This window comes from Mobula birostris, chromosome 4 (genome assembly GCF_030028105.1).
Source record: "Mobula birostris isolate sMobBir1 chromosome 4, sMobBir1.hap1, whole genome shotgun sequence".
Taxonomy (NCBI): Eukaryota; Metazoa; Chordata; class Chondrichthyes; order Myliobatiformes; family Myliobatidae; genus Mobula; species Mobula birostris.
The window spans coordinates 12890237-12914602 of NC_092373.1; the positions used below are offsets into that span (position 1 = coordinate 12890237).

General features: G+C 42.5%; 1 protein-coding gene across 1 annotated transcript; it reads left to right on the forward strand.

Moving 5' to 3' along the window:
• The first annotated feature begins 680 nt into the window (after positions 1–680).
• Positions 681–24146, forward strand: LOC140196996 (extracellular calcium-sensing receptor-like). Its single transcript, XM_072256928.1, has 5 exons — positions 681–968; positions 4881–5711; positions 11737–11964; positions 20252–20375; positions 23233–24146. The coding sequence occupies exons 1-5, from the start codon at positions 711–713 to the stop codon at positions 24144–24146; spliced, it is 2355 nt and encodes a 784-aa protein (XP_072113029.1). The 5' UTR covers positions 681–710.
• The last annotated feature ends 220 nt before the right edge of the window (positions 24147–24366 follow it).

Below are 24366 nucleotides of genomic sequence, written 5' to 3' on the forward strand. Positions count from 1 at the left end.
TATCCTTGGACATTCGGCTCCCAATGACAGCCATCCTTTAGCCAGGTTTCAATATCATATTTGCCAATCTGTAGCTGAATTTCAAGATTGTCCATTTTATTTCTTATGCTACGTGCATTCAAATACAACACTCTCAGTCCAGTATTTGTCGCTTTCTGTTTTAACTGCACCATGTCTCTATTGCCCTGTACCTCATGCCAATGGCTCTGATTAAGCCTCATCTCCTGCCTGTTCTTTCTATAATCTCTGTTGAACACTACCTTTGAATTATTTCTGTTTTCCCCTTCCTCAGCCCTATCACTCTGGTTCCCACCCCGCTGCCAAATTAGTTTAAACCCTCCCTAACAGCTCTTTTAAATGTCCCCACTAGGACATTTGGGTTCGCGTACAAACTGCCCTTTTTGTACAGGTCGTACCTCCCCCAGAACAAGGTGATGCAGGATGCAAGTGACACCCTTAATTGCATGGTTCGGTGTACATGTGACAAACAAAGCTAATCTTTAATCCTTTGGAGGTGATAGGCAGGTGAGGTCAGGTGGGAGGAAGACAGAGGGTGGAAATGATAGGTAGAACCAAATAAAGGAGGGGTGATGGGCAGGTGAACCACATAAGAGAGATATTGGTTCCTGGCCTGAATCTCCACCTGATCTGTAATTCTCAGTAACTCTCTCTGCAGATTTGACTTCAGGAGCTTCCGTTGGGTACAGACGATGATCTTTGCTATTCGGGAAATAAACAAAGACAGCACTCTCCTTCCGCACGTGAGGCTGGGCTATCGGATATATGACACTTGCGCCACACACACCCAGTCTCTTCGAGCAGCCCTGGCATCGACGAGTGGAAGAATGGACGTGGTGTCCCGCCAGGACTGTGAAGGATCTGCCTTCATTCCTGTGATAGTCGGTGACTCGGGTTCAACACAGTCCATGATCATACAACGCACTCTGGGTCCCTTCAGAGTTCCAATGGTAGGTTGTGCTCAAGTGAGGTTGAGAGGTGTAAGTATTGAATGATGTGGGATTTTTCATTATTCCATGCACAAAAGGTGCTCATTTATCTCAAGTTCAAATTTATTATCATTTGACCATGCACATGTACATAGAGCAAAATGAAACATTGTTCTGCTGGGGCCAGGGTGCAAAGCATGGTGTATATATAGTCACACACAGCACCTGTCATTATGATCTAGCACATAGAATCACTAAATAATATTAGCACGTGTTCCTGTGTGACATGGCCTGAAGATTGACAGGTTGACTTCAAGTGTGAGGTGCATGTTTACATAAGACAGTATAATGTTGCTGACACTATTATAATAAAATAAAGTCACATAACTATGTGAGACAACAGCAATAAAAAAAATGAGAAATGAGCAGTGCAGTGTGAGAGTGTGTCTGTGAGTTGCAGACTGCGGGCGGAGGGGGTTGGTGTCAGGGCATTCAGACAAGGTGTACAGGGTGGCAGCAGGCTGCCAGGAAGTCTTGTCAGCCTGGGGGTGGGGTTAGAGCTGTTACCCCGCCTGACAGTTCTAGTTAACATGCTATGATACCTTTTGCCTGAGGTCCAAGGGTTTGTGGGAAGGATGGGACGGGTCTTTCGTAATGCTGGAGGCACTGCACTTGTCATGCTTCTGATATACGTCCTGAGTGGTGGGATGAAGGAAGAGAAACCCTAATGGCGTTTTCCACAGTCTTTACCATCTGTTGCAGTGTCTTGTGATCTCAAGATCATGTGTGGAATCTTTGTCACATGGTTAAGGGTGCTGGATAAGCAACTTCCCTAAATGAGATACATAAATTCAAGATGGCCATTGTGATGCCTTTCCCAATGTTTCTCTAATGACAGGTGTAGAAGCCACAAACGGTCTGCTGGATGAACTTAGTTAGTTGAGCAGCATATATGGTGGTGGGGGAAGGGGGGTAGAGAAGGAACTGTTTCTGATTGAAAGCCTGAATGAAGATCGAGTGTGGAGATGGACATCGCCAATATAATGTGGAAAGAGGAGTGGTGAGACAGGAGCCCAAGGTAATTCTCCCCATGCCTGCCATAGATGTTGCTTGACACACTGAGTAGTCGAGTCATAGAGTGTGCAAATTTGCCCTACTGCCCAAATTAGACACAGAATGCAGGGGAACTCAGCAGGTCAGGCAGTGCTTTGAGCTATGAAGGTTCTTGGCATGAAACATTTATTTCTCTCCATAGTCGCTGCCTGACCTGTCAATTTCCTCCTCTATTGTAGTGTGGGTTCCTCAAGATTTACAGCATCTGCAGAATCCATTGTGTCTGAGAAAATATATATGTTGTTTGAAATCATATGTGGTTAATGGAGAGAACTGATTGAAGGATATAAAACTATGAAAGAGTTTCAAGGTGAAGTGGAATAAACTGTTACAGGGCTACTTCCGTCCCATTTCCGGACCTGCACTGCATACATTCACCAGAAACAGAATGAGGTTTAATATCACTGACAGGAGTCACAAAAGTTGTTGTTTTGCAGCAGCAGTACAGTACAATGCATAAAAAATATAAGTTACAATAAAATTACTGGACTGTGCTTATGGGCACTTAAGACTTCGTACAGTACTGTAGTAATTTTATGTATTATGCTGTACTGCTGCAACAAAAAAAAAATCATGAAATATATGAGTGATGATAAACCCGATTCTGATAAGAGTCACCATTGTGAATTGAGAGTTGGAAGGGGGCAGGGAGAGGGGATCATGGTTGGAAAAGTGGGAAGGGAGAGGGGAGGGTGGAGGAAGCACCAGAGTGCCATTCTGTAATGATCAATAAACCGATTGTTTGGAATCAGATGACCTTGCCTGATATCTCAGGGTTGGGTGTGCCGATGTCTTAACTCTTGTACTCAATAGCTGAAGGAACAAAGGTAGTGGATTTATTAAGGTTAATCAGAAGGAAATTGGGGAAAAAAACAACTAAAAAGGTGCAAGCTACAGAGCTACAAGATAAAAGTTGCAATGTGGGTCTCATTGCACAGTTCTTTCGAAAGTGCACGAGTGAATTCACACCGTTGCAAAATCTGAATAAGGCCCATCATCACCAACATCAGAATCAGAATCAGGTTTATTATCACCGGCACGTGACGTGAAGTCTGCTAACTTAGCAGCAGCAGTTCAATGCAATACATAATCTAGCAGAGAGAGAAAATAATAATATTAATAATAAATAAAATAAAACATAATAATAAATAAACAAGTAAATCAATTGCATATATTGAATAGATTTTTAAAAATGTGCAAAAGCAGAAATACTGTATATTAAAAAATATGATGTAGTGTCCAAAGCTTCAATGTCCATTTAGGAATCAGATGGCAGAGGGGAAGAAGCTGTTCCTGAATCACTGAGTGTGTGCCTTCAGGGTTCTGTACCTCCGACCTGATGAAAACAGTGAGAAAAGGGCATGCCCTGGATGCTGGAGGTCCTTAATAATGGTCGCTGCCTTTCTGAGACACTGCTCCCTAAAGATGTCCTGGGTACTTTGTATGCTAGTGTCCAAGATAGAGCTGACTAGATTTACAACCTTCTGCAGCTTCTTTCGGTCCTGTGCAGTAGCCCCTCCATACCAGACAGTGATGCAGCCTGTCAGAATGCTCTCCACAGTACAACTATAGAAGAAATTTGTTGTTTTGTGGCAACAGGTTAGTACAAGGTACTTAGTTATTCACAGATGTTATTATTACATCACGCTGGAGGAACTCAGCAGGTCGGGCAGCATCAGTGGAAATGATGAGTCGACGTTTCGGGCCGGAACCCTTCGTCAGGACTGAAGAGGGAAGGGGCAGAGGCCCTATAAAGAAGGTGGGGGGAGGGTGGGAAGGAGAAGGCTGGTAGGTTCCAGGTGAAAAACCAGTAAGGGGAAAGATAAAGGGGTGGGGAGGGGAAGCAGGGAGGTGATAGGCAGGAAAGGTGAAGAAAGAATAAGGGAAAACACAACCGGTGGTGGAAGGAGGCGGAACCATGAGGGAGGGGATAGGCAGCTGGGGGAGGGGGCAGAGTGAAATAGGGATAGAGGAAGGGAGAGGGAGGGAAAAGGTAACTCCCTCTCCCTCCCTTCCTCTATCCCTATTTCACTCTGCCCCCTCCCCCAGCTGCCTATCCCCTCCCTCATGGTTCCGCCTCCTTCTACTACTTGTTGTGTTTTCCCCTATTCTTTCTTCACCTTTCCTGCCCATCACCTCCCTGCTTCCCCTCCCCCACCCCTTTATCTTTCCCCTTACTGGTTTTTCACCTGGAACCTACCAGCCTTCTCCTTCCCACCCTCCCCCACCTTCTTTATAGGGCCTCTGCCCCTTCCCTCTTCAGTCGTGACGAAGGGTTCCGGCCTGAAATGTCCACCGATCTTTTCCACGGATGCTGCCCGACCTGCTGAGTTCCTCCAGCGTTTTGTGAGTGTTGCTTTGATCCCAGCATCTGCAGATTATTTTGTGCTATTATTACATATTACCTTGTACTGCTGCCACAGAAACAACAAATTTCACAATATATGCCTGTGAATTTAAACCTAATTCTTATTCTGAAGCACTGTTCATGGGTTCATGGACTGTTCAACAATTTTAAATTGCAGGTGGGGAACATTGTCACAGATCTTTCTGGAGGCCAAGTTATTGGGTATATTTTAAGTGGATGTTGATAAGGTTCTTGATTGGTCAGGCTGTCACAGTTTATGGATTGGTCAGGCTGTCACAGTTTATGGAGAGAAGGCAGAAGAATGGGATTGAGAGGGACAATAAATCAGCCACGATGGAATGGTGGAGCAGACTCGATGATGCAAATACCTGCTTCTGTTCCACTGTCTGAAGGTCTCATATGACAAAGCTGTTCATTTGGTAAGCTTTGCATGACTTTTTCTTTCTCTCCAGGTCAGCTACTTTGCATCCTGTGCATGCCTGAGTCACAGGAATAAATTCCCGGCCTTTTTCCGAACCATGCCAAGTGATGCCTATCAAGCCCAAGGTGTGGCCCGGCTGGTGCACCGGTTTGGCTGGACATGGGTGGGTTCAGTGGCCGGCGACGATGACTACGGCCGCAATGGCATTCAAGCGTTCAGTGATGAAGTCAGAAGGCTGGGAGTGTGCATCGCCTTTGCTGAGATAATTCCAAAAATGTACACCAGGCAAAAGATCCTTCAAATTGCAGAGACGATTAAAGCATCGACCGCCAGGGTCATCGTCATGTTTGCCATTGAGGGAGATGCGTATCCTTTAATCCAAGAAATCGTGAGACAAAATATCACTGGAAAGCAATGGATAGCGAGTGAGGCCTGGGTCACCTCTGCATTGATAGCAGCCAGAGAGAATCTCGCCTCTCTGTCCGGGACAATAGGGTTCGCAATTCGCAGAGCTGAGATTCCGGGTCTAAGGAATTTCCTGCTTGAAGCCCATCCATTCAAAACTCCGAACAATCTCTTCGTGAACGAATTGTGGGAGACAATATTTAAGTGTTCTCTAAATGTATCCAGTAGCATCGCAGGAAAGAACATTTGGAGTTCCACTCAGAACCAATGCACTGGGTCAGAGGACTTAAACAGCATGTACAATATATATTCAGATGTGTCCCAGCTGAGGGTTTCTTACAATGTCTACAAGGCCATATATGCAATAGCTCATGCCCTTCACAACTTAAATGCTTGCAAAACTGGTATTGAACCAAATAATACCTGTGCAAATATCTTCAACTTCAAACCATGGCAGGTAAGTGCTTGAAGATTTTGGGTAATGTTGACAATATCTTAGTTGGAGATATGTCTGCGTAGTTCTGTAAATGATGGGCACTCAACATCGTCTTGTATTCTAGTTGTCTGATTAGCCCACTCCTCTCTTGCTTGCTTGGTGGGTGCTGCTTATTTGCTGATAAGATTAGTTTTATTTGCCACATGTAGATCAAAACATCGAAGCATATGTGAAATACATCATTTTCCATCACAACCAACACAACCCGAGGATGTGCTGGTTGGATCCAGCAAGTGTCGCCATTTTTCCGGTGCCCACAAGTTACTGACCCTCTCCCATATGTTTTTGGATTGTGGGAGGAAACAGGAGCACTCAGAGGAAGTCCACGTGGTCACAGGGAGAACCTACAAACTCCTTACAGACAGCAGTGGGAATCGAACCCATGTCGCTGACACTGTAATGGTGTTATCCAAACACCTATACGGCCATACTGCCCCCAATTGATGCCAAGTTCCAATTCACTTGTGTTGGCCAAGTTAATCTCACTTGTGAAGGCAAGGGTCAGTTCAGGCTGCATTATGGAACAACCTTCTTTTCATTACTACATCAGGGTTGAGGCACAGGAGCCTGAAGACACACATTCACCATTTTAGGAACAGTTTGCTCTCCTCAATAGTCAATGAACTGCTTCAGTCTTTGTGTTTTCATTTTGCACTACTTACTTAAAGGCAGGAGAATGAGCTTGAGAGGGATAATAAATTAGCCATGATGGAATAGAGGAAAAGTCTCACTGGGCTGGATAGCCTAATGCAGCTCCTATGCCTTATGGCTTAATAATCAAGAAAAGTTTACTGGTGTTGCATGAGGGATTAACTACAGTTGCAGAGGAATAAAAACCAGAGCGGATAGTGGAGTGGTTGTGAGAAGAGGTGTTCTTTAGATTAATTACAATTACGACTGAAAGATTAAACATGGTGGGAAAAATGTTCTGAGTTGTGTATGTTTCTGTGCAAGGAGTACTGTAGGAAAAGCAAATGATCTTAGAGCATGGATCCAGGCATGGAATTATGACATGAGTGAGACTTGGTTGCAGGAGGGGCAGGACAGGCACCTTATTATTTCAAGCCTTCGTTGTTTTAGATGTGAGACAGTAGGAGTGATGAATGGGAGAGGGGTAGCATTACCAGCCAAGGAAAATGTCATGTCAGACCGGACAGCTTGCCTGGAAAAGATGTGTGGGTGGAAACGAGGAATACAAAAGGGATGATTACAAATGGAATTATATTATAGACCACCTAACTGTCAATGGGATTCAGAGGAGCAAATTTGGAGAGAGATTTCAGACTGTTGCAAGAAACATAAGTTTGTGAAAGTAACCATTTCAATTCCTATCTCCATTCCTGTTTTGGCATGTCAGTTCATGGCCTGCTGTTCTGCCATGATGTGGTCACTCTAAGGCGGAGGAGCAAGACCTCATCCTACGTGGATACCATCTGACCTGATGGCATGAACATCAACTTTGACAACTTCTGGTAACTTATTTTCCCACCCTTCCCTTACTACTTATTCAATTCCCCACTCTGTTCTCTTAGCTCTTCTCTTCACCCGCCTACCACCTCCCCCTGGTGAGTCTCCTCTCCAATCAGATTTCTTTTTCCACCTATCACCCCCCAGCTTCTTACTTCTTTCCCCCTCTCCCCACCAATCCAGCTTTACCTATCACCTTCTAGCATGTTCTCCTTCTCCTCCACCACCTTTTTAATTCTGCATCTGCCCCTCCCTTTCCAGTCCTTATGAAGGGACTCTGCCCAAGATGTTGACTGTTCATTCATTTCCATAGATGCTGCCTGACCTGCTGAGTGTCTCTGGCATTTTGTCTGTGCAGCTCTAGATTTCCAGCATCTGCAGAATCTCTTGTGTGTATAGGTTGTGGTAGGAGGTGATTTTAAATGTGTACATATTGACTAGTACTCGAATACTGTAAAAGGGCTGAGTGGGGTAGTTAGTCAAACGTGTTCAGAAAAGTTTTGCTGATCAGTATATAGAGGCTGTAACTGGAGAAAGTGCAATGTTAGTCTCCTATTAAGGAATGAGACAGGGCAGGTGACAGAAGTTTGTGCAGGGGTTCACTTTGCCTCTTGTGATCAAAATGCTATTAGTTTCAAGATAATTATGGAGAGATTTTGGACTGGTCCTCTTGTTCAGATCCTAAATTGGAGAAAGGCCAATTTTGATAGTATTAGAAAAGAATTAGGACAGGTTCATTTCTGGCAAAGGTGTATTTGGCAAGTGGGAAGTCTCCAAAGGTGAAATTTTGAGAGTACAGAGTTTGTATGTTTTCATCAGAATAAAAGACATTGATAACAGGTTTAGGAAACCTTGGATGTTATCTACATGGACTTTAGCCAAGATATTTGACAAGGTGGTTGCATGGGAGGTTGGTCAAAAAGGTTTAGTAACTTGGTATTTAATTTGAGGTTGTAAATTGGATTAGATATAGGCTTCTCGGAAGAAGTCAGATAATGGTTGCAGAAGGTTGCATTAATGACACGTGGGGTCTTGCTGGGATCAGTGCTGGGTCCGTTGTTTTTCATCTATATCAACGATCAGGACAATAATGTAGTAAACTGGATCAGAAAATTTGCAGATGTCACCAAGATTGGAGGTGCAGTGGACAATGAGGACGACTATCAAAGCTTGCAGTGGAATCTGCACCTACTGGGAAAATGGGCTGAAATATGACAAATAGAATTTAATGCAGACAAGTGTGTGTGAAGGGAGGACAGACCCGGGTTGGAATTAAACGGTAAGAGTTAGGCTGCTGAGGTGTGCAGTAGAACAGAGGGATCTGGGAATGCAGATCTATAATCTCTACTCCTTGTGTCACAGGTAAATAGAGTGATAAAGAAAGCTTTTAGCACATTGGCCTTCACAAATCAAAGTATTTAGTACAGGAGTTATGATGTATTGTTGAAATTGTATAAGACAGTGGCAAGGTCTAATGTGGGTTATAGTGTGCAGTTTTAGTTACCTACCTACCTGAAAGATGTCAATAAGATTGAGAGTGCAGAGAAAATTTACAAGGATGTTGACAGGACATTAAGTCTTGAGTTATAAAGCAAATTTGAATAAGTTTGGTCCTTTATTCCCTCAAGTGTAGAGGAATGAGGGAAGATTTGACATAGCTATACAAATTTATGAGGGGTATAGATAGGGGAATGAAAGCAGTCTTTTTCCATTGTGGTTGGGTAAGACTAGTACTGAAGATCATGTTAAAGGTGAAAGGTGAATTGTTTAAGGTGAACATGAGGGGGATCTTCTTTACTCAGATGGTGGTAAGAGTGTGGAATGAGCTGCCAGAGAAAATGGTGGATGCAGGTTTGATTTCAACACTTAAGAAAAATTTGGATAGATACATGGATTGAAGGCATATGGAGCTATGGTCTGAGTGCAGGTCAATGGGACTAGGCAGATTAATAGTTTGGAACAGACTAGATGAACTACAGGGCTTGTATCTGTGCTGTAGTGTTCTAAGACACCATGACTATAAACCTGATTCTGATTCTGAGAAGTACTCAACTGGTGTTTTAGTATTACAGGCAGAGAAAGGGAGAGAGGGTGGTGGCTGATAACATTTGAATATGGCCCTGTTTTGTGTTGGCCCATTTGGCTAACTCAGCCTCACTGAACCTGAAGGATATTATGGGATAGATCTTCAAATTCATTCCTTGGCTGTTAAATAATGATATCTCTGATTGAACCTACTTAATCAGGTATATTCCACAAAGGTATGTTACATGATATTCAATAAAGAAATAATTTCAGACTCAGATACATCATCACTGACTTGCTTTGTGGCTGCAGTACGGTGCAAATATACAAAATTACCATAAGTTACTAAAAAAAAGTTCCAAATAAATGGATAAACATGAGAGATTCAGTTGATGTTGGAAATCCAGAGCAACACACACAAAATGTTGGAGGAACTCAACAGTTCAGGCGGCATCTATGGAAATGAATAAGGTGTTGATGTTTCGAGCTGAGAAAAGGAGTAACTCCACCATGGACACTGCCTGGTGTGCTGAGTTCCTCCAGCATTTTGTATGTGGGTGCATAAAGAGGCAGAATGCTCCAAGGTAGTGTAGTGGTTAATGCGATGCTCTGATAGCGTGAAGTGTTCCATTGTTTGGTGCTCAATTCCAGCGCTTGTATATTCTCCCTGTGAAGAGCCAGGGTTTCCTCCCATAATCCAATGACGTAACGGTTTGTAGGTTAATTGGTCATTGCAATTTTTCCTCTGATTTAGCTGGTGTTAAATACATGGGTTGTTGGGTGGTGCGACTCGTTGGACCTGCTCCGTGCTGAATCTATAAATAAAATAAATAACAAGGTAGTGTTCATGGACTTTTCAGAAATCTGATGGTGGAGGGAAAGAAGCTGTTCCTAAATCACTGAGTCTTTTGGCTCCATTACTTCGTTCCAGATGGTAGAAGTGACAAGAGAACATGTTTTCAATGCTGAGAATCCTTTGTGATGGATGCTTCCTTCTTGAGGCACTGCTTCTTGAAGATGTCCTCAAAGGTGGGGGTGGTTGTGCCTTTGATTGAACTGGCTACAAGCCTCTGCAGACTCTTATGATCATTTGCTTTGGACCCTCCGTACCAGACCGTGGTGCCACCAGTCTAGATGCTCTCTATCATGCATCTACTGAAATCTTTGAGTCTTTGTTGACATACCAAATCTCAAACTCCAAACGAACTAAAGAAATTTGTGTGCCTTTTTCATGACTGCAGTAATGTATTGGGCCCAGATAGATCCTCCAGATATTGACCCTCCCCGGGACCATTAGGAGTTACCAGTGCCTGTGAGTGCTTGATCACATATATGGTTTGAAAGAGTACAGAGAAAATTTACAAGGATTTTGCTGGGTCTTGAGGACCCGAGTTACAGGGAAAGCTAGAACAGGTTGGGACTTTATTCCCTGGAGTGTAGGGGAATGAGAAGAGATTTGATGGAGGTATATAATATTAAGACTGGTATAGATAGGGTAAATACAAGCAGGCTTTTTTTCCACTGAGGTTAGGTGAGACTAGAACTAGAAGTAACAGGTTAAGGGTGAAAGGTGAAATACTTACGGGGAACATGATGGGTTACTTCTTCACTCAGAAGGTGCTGAAACTGTAGAGTGAGCTGCCAGTGGATATGATGGATCCATGTTTGATTTCAACATTTAAGAGAATAGGGAGGTGGTCTTGGGCCCGGTGGACCACTATTTTAGGAACAGCACCTTCTCCTCTGCCATTGATTTCTTAACGGTCCATGAACCCATGAAAACTACTTCACTATTCCTCTTCTGCATTATTTATTAATGCTTTTCATTGTGACCTATCGTAATTTTGTGTCTTTCACGGTACTGCTGTCACAAATCAACAAATTTCATGACATGCCAGTGATAATAAACCTGATTCTAATTTTCACATAAAAAAATATGTAGTTATCTGGTATGCCAGAGGAGCAGAGCAGTTTGCACAACGCTATTGCACTTCAGACATTGGAGCTCGGAAATCGATTCTGGTGCGTCTGGAAGAAGTTTCTCCCCATAAACTTGTAGGTTTCCTTTAGGTGCTCCAGTTTCCTCGCACAATCCAAAGACATTCGGGATAGTAGATTAATTGGTTTTCGTAAGTTGCCCAGTAATTAGGCTGGGGTTAAAGAGGTGGGTTGCTGGGTGGTGCGTCTCATTGGGCTGGAGGAGCCTGTTCCACGCTATATCTCTAATCAGGTAAATAAAGTTAAATCACAGAAATTGTAAATATAAACAACAGGAATCCTGCAGATGCTGGAAATTCAAGCAACACACATCAAAGTTGCTGGAGAACGCAACAGGCCAGGCAGCATCTCTAGGAAGAGGTACAGTTGACGTTTCAGGCGGAAACCCTTTGTCAGGACTAACTGAGGGAAGAGTGAGTAAGGGATTTGAAAGTTGGAGGGAAAATTGTAAATATAGTTTCATGAGTTCTGCTCTTTATTTAAATTTTTTTCAAAGCTGCTCCATTACCTGAAGGAGGTGAGTTACACAACTAAGTTGGGGGAGACGGTTTCCTTCGATGAGAATGGAGACCCGCTTGCCTCCTACGACATCATCAACTGGCAAGAAGAAGCAGACGGGTCCGTTAAGTACGTTCATGTTGGCAGGTTCGACGCAGCTTCAGATTTGGAACATGACCTGCAGATAAAGGAAGAAAATATCATTTGGAATGGCAAACAAACCTCGGTAAGATGGTTACTGTGGTATCGACATCTAAGCAGCATATTTTATAAGACCATAAGACATGGGAGCAGAAATAGGCCATTTAGCCCATCACGTCTGCTCTGTCATTCTATCATGGCTGACTTACTTTTGCTCTCCTGCCTTCTCCCTGTAATCTTTGACATCCATTCATATTAAGAACCTCTTAATCAATCTCCACTTTAAACATCGGCAATGACTTGGCCTCCTCAGCCACCTATAGCAATGAATTCCACAGATTCTCCATCCTCTAGCTAAAGAAATTTCTCATGTCAGAATAAGACCATAAGACAAGACAAAGGAGCAGAAGTCGGCCATTTGGCCCATCGAGTCTGTTTCGCCATTTTATCATGAGCTGATCCATTCTCCCATTTAGTCCCATTCCCCCGCCTTCTCACCATAACCTTTGATACCCCGGCTACTCAGATACCTATCAATCTCTGCCTTAAATACACCCAATGACTTGCCCTCCACTGCTGCCCGTGGCAACAAATTCCATAGATTCACCACCCTCTGACTAAAATATAGAAATAGAAAATAGAAGAGCCATCCTTGTATTCTGAGACTGTGCCCTCTGATCCTAGATTCCCCCACTGTCAGAAACATCTTCTCCACATCCACTCTATCTAGGCCTTTCAATATTTGATAGGTTTCAATGAGAAGTGTCCACTCATTTTTCTAAACATGGCCTGTTTACGCCTGAATACTATTTCAAAGCAGTGGGGCTGATTTCCATGAGCTAATTTTGCAGGAACTTGTGTTGGAGTCATATCTCCATTAACAAAAAATGCTCGGCCGAGGATGTACTTCTTGTGACAGTTGGTATAAGTCCACCTTCCCCAAAACATACAGCAATTCTACACTGCCATTATAGAGAGCATCCTCACATCAGCCATTACTGTTTAGTTTGGTGCAGCTTCCTCTCACAATAAACGAAAACTATAGAAAACTGTCCGTCCAGCCAAAAAGCCCATTGGCTGCAGTCTACCATCACTTCAGGACTTGTTTGTATCCAGGACAAAGAAGCGGGCAGGAAAAATCATTGTGATACCTACACTGGAAACTACCTTTCCTAAAGTTCCCTTCTGTAGGGCTATTAAAACAAAAAAAAAGAAATCGTGCCATCTTACAAGTTTCTTCCCCTAGGCGGTAAATTTAATCTACCACTCTGGTTCACCACACCACCTCTTCTACCTGTTACCTCAGTCACTGCACTGTAAACACTTTAAACGCTTGCTGTAATGTGGTTCAATTGAAATACATGCTGGAATGTATGTATTTATGCACATTTTATTCCAAATCTGTCCTTTAACCACTAACTTTATTTTTATATAATACTTTATAATTGTTAAATGTTGCTGTTTATCTGTTACATGTCTTGCCCTGACCAACACTCCACATTTAAATGTGATAGTGAATAAAGTTGATCCTTGATCCTAATAAGTTTCTCAGACTCTCTGAGAACGACAATAAATATGGCAATGTATCCATTTACACAGCAACTACAATGTAATGGAATGGTCCACAAGTGGTTCAAGGAAATTAAAGTTTGAAACCGCGGAGCATTGTAGGATGCGACCAAAAACTTGGTGAAAAATGTCATTGTGAAGTACAGCAAGGAAACAGACCCTTAAGCCCATCAGAATCATGCTGTCCATCGTTCCTACTTCTATTTGAGTAAGCTAGGGCTTTTCTCTTTGGAGAAAGGAGGGTGAGACTCGACTTGATAGAGGTGTATAAGATTATAGGAGAAATAGGTAAAGTGGCACAGTAGCATAGTGGTTAGAGTAATAGTGCGTTAATTGTGAGGCTGTCTGTAATGAGTTTGAATGTTCTCCCCTTGACCATGTTGGTTTCCTTCGGATGCTCCAATTTCCTCTCACATTCCAAATACATACTGATCAGCAAGTTAATAAGTCACAAAAGTGTTATTGGGTACCGTATAGTATCCCTAAATAGAGTAGACAGCGAGTGTCTTTTCCCTACAGCAGTGTTTCCCAACAATTTTTTAGCCCAATGCCCCCGACAAAGCAGTTTCATACTTGTCAACTGCCCTGTTAGGCACAATATGCTTTCCTTAATGTAAAAATATGTCTGCCATATGCTAACGTGAGAAACATGATTCTGCTTTAAATTTTTATTTGTCTTTAAACCTAACTTTCACAGTACCCGTGCGCTGTGCTGTAGCCTTGATATCAATGTGATCCTTGAGCTTGATGGTTTTTAGCAAGGGTTGAAATATCTGGTTCAAGTTGCGGCAGCCAAGCCTTATGTTGCCACGTGTAACAATGTCCAAGCAATTTCTGTTTTTTTGTGAGAATGTGGTTCACTGCACAGAAGCCTCTTTCAACAAGGTAGGAGGATCAAAATGTAATAAAGTGCAGCTTGGCTCTTCTCCAAAGACCAGGAAAAATGGTATTACGGTCTAGGCACATACCACAAAAGCCAACATTTTTGCTTCTCCATCATTATGAATTTCGATAATTTCTTTTTACAAATTCTCTTTCTGTTCTTCTTTGCAAAGAAGTGGATTAATTACCCAGTCAGGAAATTCCAGATTGGTCTAAATTCTGAAAATCCTTCTTCAGTGGCTACAGGTATCAGCAGTACTCTTGCAAATTACCGTCTGTGAAAGAGAGTGTCATACTCTTCATGCAGGGAAACTGTGAGAACATTCTTCTCCTGATGTTTGGTTATATATTTCCAATTTTCCAATAAAAGAGAACATTAGACTTTTTGCCTTGATTAAATTGTAATCCTCACCCTGCAGTTCCATATTTAGAATGTTCATTTCATCATACAGATCAGCTAGATATGCCATATCTCCGCATAGAAATTCAATCTTGTTCCCAAGCTTGTGTTGATCTTGAGCAAAAATTCAAAGCAGTGTCAAAAAGATCAAAGAAACATTTTAAGTAGCGGTATTTTGACAGCCAATGCACTTCAGTGTGAAGAAGCCAGTGTTCAAACTCTTCGTTGTTACCTTGGCATAACTAATGAAATATTCTGCTATTTAATGAATGAGATTTAATTCTGTCAATAGCAGATATTACAAGAGTCATGCTTGAAAAACTTTATAAAAGAGAATCCCTTCATACACTTTTCCATAGTCGATAAACCATATATATGCAATTAGAATGCCCTCATCACAAACAAGAGAAAATCTGCAGATGCTGGAAATACCTTGCGTCATCATCTTGCATAGTTGACTCGTCAAGTTGTATCCCAAATTCTGTGTATTGTAGTTCTGTGCATAGTTGATACTCAGTGTCTTCAGTCATTTCATCAATACGACCAGCTACAGAGTTACCACTCAGAGGAATTGATTTTAGAATACTGGTATCCATTTTTAGAACAGTGCTGAGCACTTCTAACCTTAGGCATTAGTAATCTTTCACCAATTGTATGAGATTTTCCACACTTAGCTATCATTTTGGAAATGTTATAAGATTACTTATAACTTATTACTTATAACAATGACCATTAAGGTCATTTTTAGCTTTCTTGGCAAATGACTCGAGTGTGTACAATTTTCAAATGCTTCTTTTATCTTCTGGAACTGAGTAATACCACAAGTAACTTTTGCAGGGTGTCCTTTATAAAGAGTTCTTGCAATCTTGATGCTTCATTAGGCAGTACAGCATTACAAATAGGACACATGGGACATTACTGATTTGAAGGGAATGTTATACTCCAGGTAGATAACATTGTGCTTTCAATAGTTTATATTTCGTAGCATGATTAGAATTCAAGGTTTCACCGTTTTGAAATTCATAAAGATTTTTCTTCATATATTTATCCATCTTTAAGTGGGCTAAATTAAAATGAAAATTTAAAACAAACTGGGAATGCATATCAGATGTTGACAACAACAGCAAGTTGACACAGTTGGCCAGGTCTCATGCCTCAACTTAGGGTGCCACTTAACACTTCCCCCCTCCCCTCCCAAAAATCATGAACACCCCCCGGTGACTTCTATTTCCACTAATGCCCCCTGAGGACACATAGCTGCTCCTGTTGTGAGTCACTGTCCTAGAGCAACAATGGCCAACACCATATGGCATCCTTTTAAGGTGAGTGGAGAAAGGCTTAGGAGGGATGTTTACCTGGACAGTAGTGGGTGCCTGACCTTCACTGCAGGGGGTGGTGATTGAGTCTGATATATTAAAGGACTCTTACATAGGTACATGAATGAAAGTAAACTTGGAGGGCAATGTGAGAGTGAGGGGTTAGATTGGTAATGGAATAGCTTAAAAGGTCAGTAGAGCATTGTTGGCTGAAATGCCTTGTTGGGCTGTACAGTTGTATGTTCCACACAGCCTATCCTATTTCATTTTATTCTCCCCACACCTCCACCAACTCCCCTGCCTCCCAGATCCTACCACTCACCTACAAATTACGGACTGCTTGCAATGGTCAACTGGCCTGCCATCCTGCACATTTAGGTTGTGGGAGGAAACTGGAGAACCCAGGGGAAACACACGGGGTCTAAGGGGGAATGCGCAAACCCCACCCTGACAGCCCAGCTTCCGACAAACTCTTGCTGCAGTCTCATCTCAGTCCACTGGGATTACTGGCAAAGTTCACAGTCCATCACTGCCAAAACCCTCCCGACTATTGAGCACATTTACAGGAAGAGTTGCCACAAAAAACAGCATTCCTTATCAGGCCTGTATTGTGCTGTACTCTTCTATGTTCTATGCTCTCTAGTTTTAGACTCCCATACTGTTGAACAGTATCCATAATCAAAGACCATCCAGACTATGCTTTCTTCTCACTGCCACCATTGGGTAGGAGGTAAAGAGCCCTAAGTCCCACACCACCAGGTGTGTGTTATTACCCTATAACCATCAGGCTTCTGAATCAGCATGAATAACTTCACTCAGCTCAGTGCTGAACTGACTTCATAGCCTGTATACTCATTGTCAAGGGCTCTGCAGTTTAGTATTACATATTTCTGTATTAGCATAACTTGTCCTCGTTTGCATATTGTTTGTTCGTCAGGTTTGCTTATGTATAGTTTTTCATAAATTCTATTGTTCTTTCTTAATTTTCCTGTAAGTCCATGCAAGAAAGTGAATATCAAGGTGGTATATAGTGACTATACTGTACGTGCTTTCATTAGAACTTTATTTTGAGCTTTGAACAAAGTGAAAGGTTAGGTTAAAAGAAAACAAGGAAGCATAGGTGGCGGGGAAGGAATTTCTGTCTTGGACTTGAGAGGTTAAAGCGTTCACTGTCAGCAACAGTGCGATTAAAATAAGGGATGAAGAAGAGCGCAGAGTTGAAGGAGAGATTGTGAAGGATATCAAGGCTGGAGGAGGTTCCTGATGGGAGGGGCCTTAGTGGGATTTGTCTTTGGCTTATTATTGGCAGAGGTATTGAGAAATAGTCAAAAAGCTTTTGCTTACATACCATCCAGAAGCATTTGTTTCAAGAGAACCAGTGTATAAAAGCAAGGATGTGAAGCTGAGGCTTTATAAGGCATTGATCAGACTGCACTTGGAGTATTGTGAACAGGTTTGGGCCTTTACCTAAGAAAGGATCTGCTGGTATAGGAGATGGACAAGAGGAGGTTCATGTGAATGATCCTGGGAATGAAAGGGTTTATGTATGAGGAGCACTTGATGGCTCTAGGCCTGTAATTGCTGGAGTTTAAAAGAATGAGGAGGGAGTCTCATTGAAACCTATCAACTGAGTGGTGAATCTGTGGAATTCATTGCCATTGACAGTGTGTGTGTGTGTGTGTGTGTGTGTGTGTGTGTGTGTGTGTATTTCCTATTAAAAGTATTCACCTCCTTGAAAGTTTATTATTTTACAACATTGAATCACAGTGGATTTATTTTGGCTTTTTTGACATTGGTCAACAGAAAAAAAACTCTTTGGTGTCAAAGTGAAAACAGATCTCTCCAAAGTGATCTTTATTAAACACAAATATTAAAACATAAAGTAATTAGTATTCACCCCTTTTAATATGACACACCAAATCATCACTGTTGCAGCCAACTGGTTTTGAAAGTCACATAATTAGTTAAATGGAGATCTGTTTTTGGAGACCTGTGTGCAGTGAAGGTGTTTCAACTGATTGTAGTAAAATACACCTGTATCTGGAAGGTCCAACTGCTGGTGAGTCAGTATCATAGCAAAAACTACACCATGAAGACAAAAGAACACACCAAGCAACTCCACAAAAAGGTTATTGAAAATCACAAGTCAGGAAAAGGATACAAGAAAATTTACAATTCACTGAATATCCCTTGGAGTACAGTTAAGTCCATCAACAAGAAATGGAAAGAATATGGCACAGCTGTAAATTTGCCTACAACAGGCCATCCTCAAAAACTGAGTGACCATGCAAGAAGGGGACTAGTGAGGGAGGCCACCAAGAGACCTATGACAACTTTGGAGGAGTTACAAGCTTTAGTGGCTGAGATGGGAGAGGTGGTGCATACAACAATTGTTGCCTGGCTGCTTCACTAGTAGCAGTTTTATGGGAGAGTGGCAAACAGTATTTTTCTGTCGATCAGTGTCAAAAAAGTCAAGTTAAATCCACTGTGATTCAATGTTATAAAACAATAAGACATGAAAACTTCCGAAGGGGATGACACTGTATATCGTGTAATTTATATTTTTGTATCCACTGCAATGTTCTGCTACCGCAAAACAATAAGTTTTGCAACATTTTCCAGTGATATTAAACCTGATTCTGATTCTGATGGTGCCAAGAAGGACAACACTGACAAGGGTCATTCACCCATCATCATCTGGTTCTCAATCAGCACAAGGGTTTTAAGGTACTTAATCCAAGTGGAACATGGTGTGAGGAGATATCTATGCAAACAGACACAAGGTGTGAGCTCAGAATGGGTGGACCAGTGACTCTGTAGTTTGTAACAGATGACAAAATTTTGAGTTGAGAAACCTGACCCTTGCTGGGATGAACCATGAGGATCAAGGACAGTTTCAATGCCAGTTGATGCCAATTGATCAATTTGTGAACTCTGAACTTTCAATCTACGTTTCTGTGAACTATGTACTTTGATTATTTACCTGCATCACAATTTACAGTATCTGTAACTAGTACACAACTTTCTGCAATGTTTTACTCTTTTAAGACCTTGATGTACTTATGTATGGCATGATCTCTCTGGATGCAATACAAACAAAAGCTTTTGACTGTATAAAACATAAAATGAAGAGATTCTGCAGAAGCTGCAAATTCAGAGTAAGATGCTTGTGACGCGTTGAGTTCCTCTAGCATTTTGTGTGTGCTGACTGTATATGACATAGCAGCAGAATTAGTTCATTTGGCCCACTGAGTTTGCTTTGCCTCTGTATCATAGTTGATTTAAGACCAGAAGACATACGAGCTGAATTAGTCCATTCAGCCCATCGAGTCCACTGCACCATTCCGTCATGGCTGATTTATTACCCGCTCAACCAGCTTCTCCTGCCTTTTCCACATAATTCTTGACACACTTTCTAATCAAGAACCTATCAACCTCTGCTTAAGTACCCCAGTGAGTTGGCCTCCACAGCCATCGTGCGACCGAATTCCACAGAGTCACCAACTTGTCTAAAGAAATTTGTCCTCATCTCTGTTCTAAAGGAACTTCCTTCTATTCCGAGGCCATACACTCTAGTCCTAGGCTCCCCCACTACAGGAAACATCCTCTCCATATCCACTCTATCTAGGCCATTCAATATTCAATAGAAAATCTCATCTACCCACACCTTTTCCAGCGCCATCCATACCCTTTATGTCCAGTTTGCTATCCAAACTTCTCTTCAATGTTGAAATTGAACCCACATTCACCATTTCCACTGGCAGTTTGTTCCATACTCTTGCCACCCTCCAAGTGAGGAAATTTTCCCTCATGTTACCTTTAAACTTTTCATCTTTCACCCTTAACTCATGACCTCTGGTTCTAGTCTCACCCTACCTCAGTGGAAAATGCCTGCTTGTATTTAATCTATCTATACCCCTCATAATTTTACACGTCTCTATTAAATTGCCTCTCATTCTCCTTTCCTTTAGATAGGTGACTAGAACTGTACACAGTACTGTAGATTACGCCTCACCAATGTCTTACACAACCTTCACTTTATTGTATTCATTATTTCAATGTACACAGTGTTCACTGTGAGCTTCACACGAACAAGGTAGTTCATTGCACCTTGGTGTAACTGACAATAAACTAATCTGGCTGGATTTATTCCCAAGCTGCTGAGAGTCAACTATAGTGAAGTAACCTCTATGTTTGTGCTTCAGGTCCCTCAGTCAGTGTGCACAGAGAGCTGTCCTCCAGGTACTCGGAAAGCAGTTCTGAAAGGACTGCCAGTTTGTTGCTCAAAGTGCTTGCTGTGCCCAGATGGAGAGATCAGTAACACCACAGGTAGATCATTTACCTTCATAAAAACCCATAGTTGGATTATACTGTCAGCTCAGCGATGGCATACAGCAGATCTGTGGCTGGTTTATTATCCCTCTCAACACTATTCACCTACCTTCTCCCCATGACCTTTGACACTTTGATATCCTGATCAAGAACCTATCAATCTCTGCTTTAAATATACCCCATGACTAAATAAATTCCTCCTCATCTCTGTTCGAAAAGGACGTTCTTCTAATCTGAGGCTGTTCCCTTTAGTCCTAGACTCCTCCGCTATAGGAAACGTCCTCTCCATGTCTACTCTGTCGAGGCCTTTCAATATTCAATGGATTTCATTGACATTTCACACCCGCCCCCGCCCCGCCACCATTCTTCTAAACTCCAGATCATTCATTAACTCCAATAACTCAACCATTCACTCATGCAGGTACAGTCACTGTTACCAATGCGCAGAGCATAAACAACAACAGAGTTGTATGATTAAAGGTTTTTTACTAACTCATGGTAGTGACGGTACACACTGGGAAACTTACAGTGCGGAATATGATGAACCAGGCCCACCAAGATGAAATGCATGCACACTCGAAAACCTACTTGTAATGAGAGAGCTCGGTGTGTAGAGGGCCCAATGAATTCATTGCACTATTAACTGGCCACATGTATGCTTGCTGCCTTCTCACAATCAACCTGATATGACTCAGTAACTTTAATTACAGCGTAGCTAAGATCACATCACCAATAAACATTCTTAAGAAGGGTGCATGCACATTATCACTATTATAAATATATTATAATTGAACATAGAACACAGAAAAGCACAGCACAAGTACATGCCCTTTAGCACACAATATTTTCCCAAAGTAATTAAGCTGATTAAAATAATTCTTCTGCGGAACATGATCCATATCCTTCCATAATTTGCATATTTATGCATAACTCAAAGCCTCTTTAACATCTGCTATCGTATCTGCCTCCACCACCTCCCCATTGCAGGCACTCACCTCTCCCTGAGTAGAAAAAGCTTGCCCCAAACATCCTTCTTAAGCTATCCCGTCTCACCTTAAAGTAATCTATGTACTCATTAAACCTATCACCCCTACTGGTGGATAGGCCACTGCCAGAAGCTCGCCAGAATCCTCCTCCTGGGCCAGTCGTTCAAGTTGTCCCCATTGACGGTCTTTCCTCTGCCAGGGATGAGGTCTTTGGAGCTTCTGTTGGTGTTTCTTTAGCTCAGGGTTTTTATAGGATGGGGTTACTTGCTGCATGCCTAACCATTCTTTCACAGCCGGGCTTGGGACATTGCGTTGTTACCTTAAAGATTACCATTAATATTTGCTATTTCCCTCTTGTCAAAAGGTCTCTGGCTGTCCACTCTGTCTAATTTCTTATCATATTATGAACCTGTATCAAGTCACCTCTCATCCTCCATTGCTCCAAAGAGAAAAGTCTTATCTCACTGCACCTTTCATCATAAGACATGCCCTCTAGTCCAGGTAGAATCCTGGTAAATCTCCTCTGTACCCTCTCTAATGGTTCCACAACCTTAATGAGGCAGCCAGCACTGAACACAATACTCCAGCTGTGATCTAACCATAGTTTTTTTTTAGACTTACAGCACATTTTGGAGTTTGATTCCCACCACTGTCTGCAAGGAGTTTGTATGTTTTCCCCGTTATCACGCCGATTTTCCCTGGATTCCACATTTCAAAGACGTACAGGTTAGGGTTAGTGAGTTGTAGGCATGCTGTGTTGGTGCCGGACGTGTTCCACAATCTCCCCCAGCACATCGTAAACAATGACACAAATGACGCCTTTCACTGTATGTTTCAATATTTCAATATAAATGTGACAAATAAAGCTTATCTTTTAACTTTACATAGTTCCAGGAAAGTGGTGTGACATATGGGTTGAGTAGCGAGGAAAGCTGGCCTTTACGTGACAGGGCAATGAGCATAGGACATTATGCTGCAGTTGTACAAGATGTTGGTGAGGCCGCACTTGGAGTATTGTGCGCAGTTTCGGTCACGCAGTCATTAGAAAGACATCATTAAACTGGAAAAAGTGCAGGGAAGATTTATGAGGATGCTGCCAGAACTTGAGGGTCTGCATTTCCAGGGGAGATTGGACAGGCTATGGCTTTATTCCTTGAAGGGTACGAGACTGAGGAGACATAGAGGTGGATAAAATCATCATGGGGTGAAGGCACACAATGTCTTCCCCATTGAAAGGGAACCAGAAAACTAGAGGGCATAGGGTTAAGGCGAGAAGGGAAAGATTTAAAACTGACCTGTGGGCAATGCTTCCAAAGAGGGCACTGTGTGTTTAGGGAACTAGCTGTCAGAGGAAGGTCGTTGAGGCAAATGCAATTAAAACATTTAAAAGATATTAGGAAAAGTACATAGATAGGCAAGGTTTAGACAGGTGGCCACACACAGGCAAATGGGACTAGCTCGTTCAGTATGGATGAGTTGGGCGGGAAGGCCTGTTTGTGTACTGTATGCATATAAATTTTGATGGTTTTGAACTCTATAGACATCTTCATTTATTTTTAAGAATAAGATCACCTTTATTTGTCACATGTGGATAGGAATATTAAAAAATACAGAAAAATGACCAATGAGTCTGGGTTTGTGCTGGGGATAGGCTGCTCACAATTTACTAGCTCTAACCCATATGTCTCTTTTGAATGTGGGAGGAAACTGGGTTATCCGCAGGAAGCCCACGAGGCCATGGGGAGAACATATAGGCTCCTGATTGGCAGGACTGGAATTGAACCTCAGGAGGTACCTAATAAAGTGGTCTCTGGGTGTATGTTATAAAATATCCAAGTTATTTTTGTTTATTTTCCTGCTGCCCTCAGATTCGGTCAACTGTATTGCGTGCGCACCAGAAGATTGGCCCAACCCAATGAGGAATGAGTGTATCCCAAAACATCTGGAGTTCCTGTCATTTGATGGTACCATGGGGATCAGCTTGACAACTGTGTCCCTGTTGGGAGAGGCCAGCACGATGGGCGTGGCGGGAGTGATCTGGTACTACAGGAAAACCCCCATCGTCCGAGCCAACAACTCCGAGCTCAGCTTCTTGCTCCTCTTCTCGCTGGCTCTGTGTTTCCTCTGCTCGTTGACCTATATCGGGCAGCCTTCAGTCTGGTCTTGCGCGCTTAGACACACGTTGTTTGGCATCAGCTTCGTTCTCTGCATCTCCTGTGTACTGGCCAAGACCCTGGTAGTGCTGATAGCATTTAAGGCAACTCTCCCCGGCAGCAACATGATGAAATGGTTCGGGACCCTGCAGCAAATCCTGGGGGTCTTGCTCTGTACAGCAGTCCAGCTGGTGACCTGCCTGGTGTGGCTGCTCTTCGCCGCCCCATTCCCAGTGAAGCAGACCAAGTACTATAAGGAGAAGATTATCTTTGAGTGTGATTTAGGCTCCGTGGCTGCCTTCTGCTGTGTTCTGGGTTACATTGGCTTTCTGTCATGCCTCAGCTTTGTCCTCGCGTTCTTGGCTCGGAAACTCCCCGATAATTTCAACGAAGCCAAGTTCATCACCTTCAGCATGCTGATCTTCTGTGCAGTGTGGCTGGCCTTCATACCGGCCTATACCAGCTCTCCCGGGAAGTACGCCGTGGCCGTCGAGATCTTTGCCATTTTGGCCTCAAGCTTTGGCCTGCTCATCTGCATATTTGTTCCCAAATGTTACATCATCCTGCTAAAACCAGAGCAGAACACCAAGAAATATCTCATGGGAAAAACAAGCCAACCAAAGGCTTAATGTGTACCATCCCAACGATAAACATCTGCATACTTGGAACATACAGTGGAACAGAGAACATAGAACACTACAGCATAGGAGTGGGCATTTCAGCCCGCACTGTTGTCCTAAATAAATAAAATTAGTAAACAAATGTGACACAGTCCCGACTGTTAATTCCCCATTTTCTCCTAATTCCCTTTGATTGTGCCACAGTTCCAACCATTAATTCCCCATTTTT